The sequence below is a fragment of the Protomyctophum bolini genome, assembly GCF_963924005.1.
Source record: "Protomyctophum bolini genome assembly, chromosome: 15".
Taxonomy (NCBI): Eukaryota; Metazoa; Chordata; class Actinopteri; order Myctophiformes; family Myctophidae; genus Protomyctophum; species Protomyctophum bolini.
In genome coordinates, this window is record NC_137876.1 from 34123279 (window position 1) to 34130778 (window position 7500).

The following is a 7500-nucleotide window of genomic DNA, read 5'->3' on the forward strand; positions in this document are numbered from 1 at the left end:
AAAGTGCTATATAATTCTGAGCTATATATTATAATAATAATAATAATAATTATTATTATTAATTGATGAAACATGGCACCTACGTGTGCAGTCTCAATGTTTGTGAACAAATAATTGGTCTATACTGCTCAGTCAGTCTGTCATTTTGACAAGCGTTATTACTGCTCCAAGGAGCTAGGAGTGAGAATTAGGAGGCATCACTGACTGACGAGCTATGAGCGAGCAAACCTACGTGTATCGTTCCAGGAAGACCTTCCAAGCTAAACAGCATGACGTTAATGACATACAGCTGGCAATGTTATGTTACTTGTCTGTGTGTGTGTGTGTGTGTGTGTGTGTGTGTGTGTGTGTGTGTGTGTGTGTGTGTGTGTGTGTGTGTGTGTGTGTGTTCTAGTTTGTGGTTTAACGTCAAATAACATTACAAGCAAATGATGCAAGTCTTTGTATAGGCCCCGCCCATTTTACGTTCACTCTTGTATCTTAACTTAATCCATTTTGGGCGGGAACCCCTTCTGGTGTTTTAAACATTATGTTATAATTTAGCTATTGAAAAATACAAGCTCGGTGGCGCGCTACGAAATTGTAGGTCTGCTATTTTTGAAAAATCATTAAAATGTGCCTCAAATCTTTCCGAAAATTGTCATGATTTAGAAAACTTTTTTTTCCCCCGACGTGCAAAAGTAGCTGCAACACGTTGTGAGCTTGTAGATGGGTTATTTTCGGTGTGCAATCCGTGTGTATGTAAGCATCTTCCCGCGGTCTACAGGAGTGTTGTACTGACCTGTATCCGTTGTGCACAGGCCCCAGGCTGCCCTTGTAGAGGGTGGAGGGAGGGGAGTTGAGTCGATTCTGCCTCTCTAGCTGTCTCTGTTCCTTAATCTTCTTGGGCTGTGGTTTACTGTAGGTCTCCTCTCTGCCTATGTAGTTTGACATCCCATACACAGGGATGATCTCTGGACAACAGCAATGAGGAGAGGAGATAGAGGTTTATATTAACAAATGAAGTAGTAAGTTATTAATCAAAGCTACATGAAGTTTACAACTGCATTCTCCATGTAGTTAACTTCAAGTATATACCCCTGTTTAAGGCATAGTCCTCTCTGTTATCACAAGACATTATGATTAGGATTGGGAAATATGGACAAAAACAAATATTGTGACTATAGTTTATTAAAATAGGACTTGTCTTAAACCCTATTTTAAATAGATATTTAACCTAACCTGGCAGGTCACCAACTAAACGATAGATAGATTGATAAATTGATAAATGATTGAGTCTGTAACTCCATTAGCAGTTTGGAACACTCTCAGAGTTAAACTAACAATGATGATGTTACAGTGTATATTGGGGTATATTGGACCTAATGCATATCAAACCTGGGGTCCTTGAAATAAAAAAAAAGGTAAAGCATAACAGATTTTACATTTGTGTGTGCATGCTTTTGTTAACTTCTCCTATCTGGACAAAACTACTATTGTTTTACAACCAAACAAAACTCCAGTATAGCTGCAGCCACTCGACGTATACTCAACGCAACAGTGTCACATGACGTGAAACGTGAAAAGGGGAATTAGTCGACGAGAAAACTTTTTAATAGTTTGACAGCATGCTTGGATGGAACCCACTCTCTTCTGGAATTTAGTCGTGACCCAAAGTTGTTTTCATTGACATGAATTTACCGCCCACAGGCTGGCCTCTCTTGGATAGTTCTTCTCCCGTCGTGGAGGTCTGGTGTGTGACATTGCTCAGAAGGAGGTCCTTTCCTGTCACCTCTATGAGGTATGGCCACCCTGTCAAGTTACCTGGGTCACCATACATGGGGGGCAGTTGGTGCTGGTAGTACTGGTGGGGGGACAAGTCCCCAGGGCTGACGGGAGGGTAGAACGAGTGGGAGTTGTGGATGAAGTGGGGGTGGGTGAGGTATGGGGGAAGGTGGTGCGTGGGCGACAGTGCCGGCGAGTAGGAAGGCGGGTAGCACTCTGGAGACTGGGGTGTGACCACCACCCGACGGACCCCTGTGTTATCCTCCAGCACCTGGGGAGGAGGATGAGGGGGAGAGGGGGGAGAGGAAGAGACAAGGGAAAACAATACGGTGTTATAAAGCTGAGAGAGGAATATTGTTGCTGTCCAATGAGCTATATGCACACAGAATAATTCCTCCTACTTCTGGGGTGCTTCCCTACTTCCTTCAAAAGGTGTTACCGATGATACTAATTAAGGCTCTGTTCCATTTAGTGTGCACTGTGCAGTGGTTCTCAAACCTTTTAATTTCAAGGACCCCCATAACTCTGAGAGTGTACAAATGGAACCAAATGATTTGGTTACATTACAACAGAGCCTTCATTAGTATCAGCAGTAACACCTGTGAAGGAAGTAGGGAAGGGGCCCAAGTTCTTTTCCAAAATGGCGTGTGTGCATAGACCCCATTGATCCAGTGTAGCCATTATTTAGTCTATTATTATTATTATTTAGCTTTTTTAATACTTTTCATTGGTTAAAATATTTGTAAAACCTACGGGCAGTTGTGATCTAAAGCCTGCAATCCGCAACTTTTAGATTCTACCCGAGATTTGAACCAAATTGGTGCTGCAGTCCAGGGGCCAGGCCATGGGGAGATATTATTGGGCTTATTAGCTTGAGACAGTACTACTTCTCCACCAGTAGGTGTCCTACCTGACACCAGAGTCTACATGTCTCCAACACCAACCACTGCACATGTGCTAGTTATCAGTGGAGGGGAAAAGTACTCAAATGTTTCACTGAAGTAAAAGTATCGATGCTGCGGTACAGAAGTTACAAGTAAAAATTTACTTGAGTAAAAGTACAAAAGTACTGGCATCGATTAATGTACTTCTTAAAGTACCAAAAGTAAAAGAGCTCATTGTGCAGAATGTTCCATTTTCGAGTTGTTATATGCATAAAAATCTTTTGAGCATATCTACTAGATCTACAAGCTCACAATGTGAAGCATTATACAAATACTTGTAGTGGAGTAAAAGTAAAAGTATTTGAAATTGGAAATATAAGTAAAGTAGAAATACAAATACCAAAATTGTACTTAAGTACAGTACTTGAGTAGGTAGTTACACTCCACCACTGCTAGTTACAATTGCATTAACATACTCTACCATAGAGATTGGTTACAATTCATGAGTTCTGGATTGCAGCTTTAAACAACAAGGACAGCTGGTACTGTTGTCATTAAATGAACATCTCTGGATTTCAATACTAAACTACATTCCAAGAACTTGCTGGCATTCCCTTGGATTCCATATATCTATTCACATGATTGCCCAAAAGTGCACAGCCACAGACATGCTCGCACGCGCACGCACGAGCACACATACACATTCCATCCATTCAGACACTTTCACAGGCCCACATTCCAAGCGGAGAGCAAACACACACTCCCTGCAGAGCGGGGAAGTCATCTGCTGGTCCTTAACACACACACACACACACACACACACACACACACACACACACACACACACGTGTGCACACACACAAACACACACACACACACACACACACACACACACACCCCAAAAAAATCTTTTGTATACTCACACATACACTGAGCAACATGGGAGGGAATAACATAGGCTGTGCCAGAAGAGTGAAAGGATTAGAGACAGATTGAGAGAGAGGGAGAGGGGAAAGAGAAAGAGTGTGTGAGAGTGTGAGTGTGAGTGTGTGTGTGTGTGTGTGTGTGTGTGTGTGTGTGTGTGTGTGTGTGTGTGTGTGTGTGTGTGTGTGTGTGTGTGTGTGAGTGAATGAGTGAGTGAGTGAATGAATGAATGAATGAATGAAGTCCAGGACTGGAGGATGGGAACTAAAGAAATAATGAGAATAATGTGAGTGAGATGTGACTCTTCAATATTGTACATACATTTTGTTTTGATTGTATCGTTCCCACTCTTGTGCTTTGGCAATGTAAACGTATGTTTTCTCACGCCAATAGAGCCCTTTGGAATGAATTGAATGGAGTTAAACAGAGAGAGGAGAGGGCTGGGTTCCACATCTGACTGGTTGTCTGGGATACCACTCCAGCAGTGTGTCCCTGAGTCCTAGAACAGGTGTTCTCAACGTTTTTGGCTGGTGACCCCCAAAAATGACCCCCTCCCCACTACCAATACAAATTGGCTGCTACAATAACCTTAATAATAGAGAAAATACATCATAAATAAATAATGAAACCAGATGTAATCATTAAGGAAGGTTTATGCATGCACTATGTGTACTATGTATTGTAAACTCTTAGGCCCTCATTTATCAATCGAGTGTAAAATCGGCCACAGATTCGAGTGCAGGTTTCGTAGTACACCCACGTCGCCACGGCATTTATAAAGTGATCGCAAACAGCTGATCCTTCCTTAATTTCGTTCTGACGTTAATAAATGTGACGGCTGAAATCTATCTGGCACGCCCTATGAAATCAAGCCTCGCCCTCGTTTTTGCGACCTGAAAACGGCTATACGTTTCCTGAAACCATGGTAACATGAAAAAATAGGTTTCTCCCGTGCCTTGCTGCGCCTCACCCCCCTCTCTCATACACACGCACAGACGCACAGCATGCACACGCAACTTGCAAGCTGCCCAATAACTGGTGTGTTGTTAAATAAATAAAAAACACCTGCATGAATTAAATAAAGTTGTAGGCCTACCCTGTCTGTTTCTCCTCTCGCTTCGCTTCCCTTATTGCTGCCCGCCTCACGGTCCTCACCCCCCGCACGCCACGCACGCACATATCGCAATTTGCAAGCAACTTTCACTGTGTGTTGTTAGTTGTATATTAAATTATTAAAGTATTTTTAATTTAATATACAACAAGATATATTAGTGAACGAAAACCTGAACCTGAACCATAATTAAATAACAAATAGGCACACACACGAACGGTGACACGCTGCTGTTTTGCAGGTGCTCCTCCTGTCCTGTCTGTCTGTCTCTTTCTATCACTGTGGTCCGTCCGTGACCAACTGCATGCACGTTCGACAGTCTATTTAGATTGCCTCGCAGTCGCTGCAGTGGCTGCAGGACTGTCAACTGTCAATTATATTAATGTGCAGCCAAAATATATGGTACTGGTGGTGGTGGGCTGACTGGCTGGGTTAGCCTATACCTATCGCCGATGCGGTTCCCATGCACTTGCGCTGGGCTGGCACGGCACATTTGACATTCCAGTGACACGTCAGGTTTATTAAACGAGGAGGAGATTGCATATACCGTAACTCCAGAAAGACAAGTGCTGTTGGCCTGCTGTAGATTACAGTATATAGGCTACCCATGCATGTTGGGACTCTCCGCAGCTGCATTGCACTATTGGCTACTTTCCAACGTCATGGAAATATTCCAGCACAGACAGCCCAAATCCGCATGTATGCCGCATGGACATACATGCAGCATGAGAGAGGCTATCATGTCGTCAAGGCAGTCATAATCAACGTTTATGTAGTGATTTCTGATTTGATCATTGATGAACGAATCATAAACATATGGATGAAGGCTTGCCGCTTGCATGTGTGCTGGTATGTGTTGGCGACGCACGCCGCGCGGTCCCGTCCTCTCGAGCCCCGAAAATGATCTCGCTTTTATCTGAACTGTCAAAACCTGTCTAAGCACTTATTTAAATGGTGAATGATTAAGTCCCTTACGCCTATAGCCTGCTAGTACTTACTACAAATAGGCAAGCTGTATGCTTGTCATTGTCACTTGGAAATAAAGGCGTGCAGTCCATTTATGCCTTTTTTTAATAAAATAAGCTAACACAATCATAAGCCGCATCACCGCATGCGCTCCAAAAAGTTGCTTGCATAACAAGGCCAGTAAATCACTGTTTGATTAAGCACAAACTAATACATTGTAAACATGTTATATTGTTTTTAATTGCGCGATTTTAATTACTTGTAAAGTTGGAAATCTCTCCCTTTTTTTTTACATATACATACCGTTTTATATTAACATTTTAGGAGAGAAAACATATGTTTAGATGCCTGTGACAGCGTGTCAGCAGTTCAGACAATGCTGCTCCGCTTGTGTAAGACAGAAAAAAATGCGTACGCCAGTTGAGGAGCAGACGTGGATTTTGAACGTTGTCACGTTCAATTTCAAGCTTTGGCGGAAATGGTAAATGTCAAAAATGTCGGCAATTTCGGCGTGCACCCATATTTTGGCGTACGCACGGTTGATAAATGAGGGCCTTAACTGGTTCATGGCCAACGACGTGTTTTCTGACGTGCTATCAACAAATCCCTCAAGGCCAAGGACGTTGTGGACGTGGTAGACAATAATTCCAAAAAAAATTAATAAAATTATCATTTTTTTCCGATTTTTTTGCATTTTATTTTTTATTTTTATGTAATCTACTAAAAACCGGCCGAAATCCGCGCGATCGTGCACTATCGTGCACGCGCGCCGTCTCTATGTGAATCGCGGCAAAAAATCTGATATTTTGGGACTTTCTGGGCTCGATTTGGGTGGTTTTAGACTAACTTATGATGAAGCTATTGTTAGCCTAGCATTCCGACTGAGAGAGGCTATCTTGTAGGGGACAATCTTTCATTGGATGTTTACGTCATTTTGAACAGGAAGTGTTATACCAGTTTACACATTTTAGAGATTTTCAGCATAATGGTACGTTCCCGCCATCTGGTGGATATCGTGGGGTACTACTTGGAAATGCCTTTAAAAGATGGCGTGATTGTATTTTAACGCAGAAGTTTATTTTTGCATAAAAATGATGAATTAAGAAATGGGGCTTCCGCCAGAATTGGCTGGCGTTGGCCAGCAATCTAATGGCAATCTAAAAATGTGAGATGTGACCACAATGTCACAGATTGTCTCATTTTGAAGCTGCAAGTCTGTAGTTTACAATGATATAAAAATCTTCTTTCTAGCATTTGCCATTATTTATTAATAAGCATTTTAATACACCTTGGTTTTCAGTGAACAGTGAAACCAAGTTGTACTAAAATGCTTATAAGTCAACGAAGGAACATGCTAGAGTCATAATTCCTTTTTCATTGTGAAGTAGAGACATGCACCTTGAAAATGAGATATTTCATGCCATTGTGGTCATATCTCACATTTTTCTATTGTCATTCAAAAAGTCGCCAAATCTGGCCTAAGCCACAAAAAGATGTGATTTAAGGCTGGGAATAAGAGGGTTAATCTCCATTTTCCAGCCATTCAGTTGGCAACACACGGGTTGAGAACCCCTGGTCTCGGGTACCATTCCAGCAGTGTGTCCCTGAGCCGTAGAATGCCACTGGTCCTTGTACTTATTTATAGGATGCAAATACAGTGACATAAAACCAAACAAAAACACCAAGGAGAGGACAACACAGGAGTGGGGACTACATTATTATTATTAGTCATTATTATCCAGAGAGAAGCAAAACAGAGCGTTTACAGGAAAACAAGGTCAAAGTCCAGCCTGGAGTACATGTGGAACTGAAATGGACCTAGGCATGCATGCACACACACACACACACACC

The 7500-nt window shown here is 42.1% G+C and overlaps 1 protein-coding gene across 2 annotated transcripts in view; it reads right to left on the reverse strand.

The window, feature by feature from the left end:
* fndc3ba (fibronectin type III domain containing 3Ba) overlaps positions 1-7500 on the reverse strand; it is a 147311-nt gene that overhangs the window by 72649 nt on the left and 67162 nt on the right. For both annotated transcript variants that reach the window (XM_080783955.1, XM_080783956.1), the window contains exons 5-6: positions 1804-2035; positions 782-953 (exon numbers count right to left, since the gene is read on the reverse strand). In XM_080783955.1, the coding sequence (XP_080640081.1) occupies positions 782-953; positions 1804-2035 (404 nt within the window). The remainder of the gene's footprint in view (positions 1-781; positions 954-1803; positions 2036-7500) is intronic.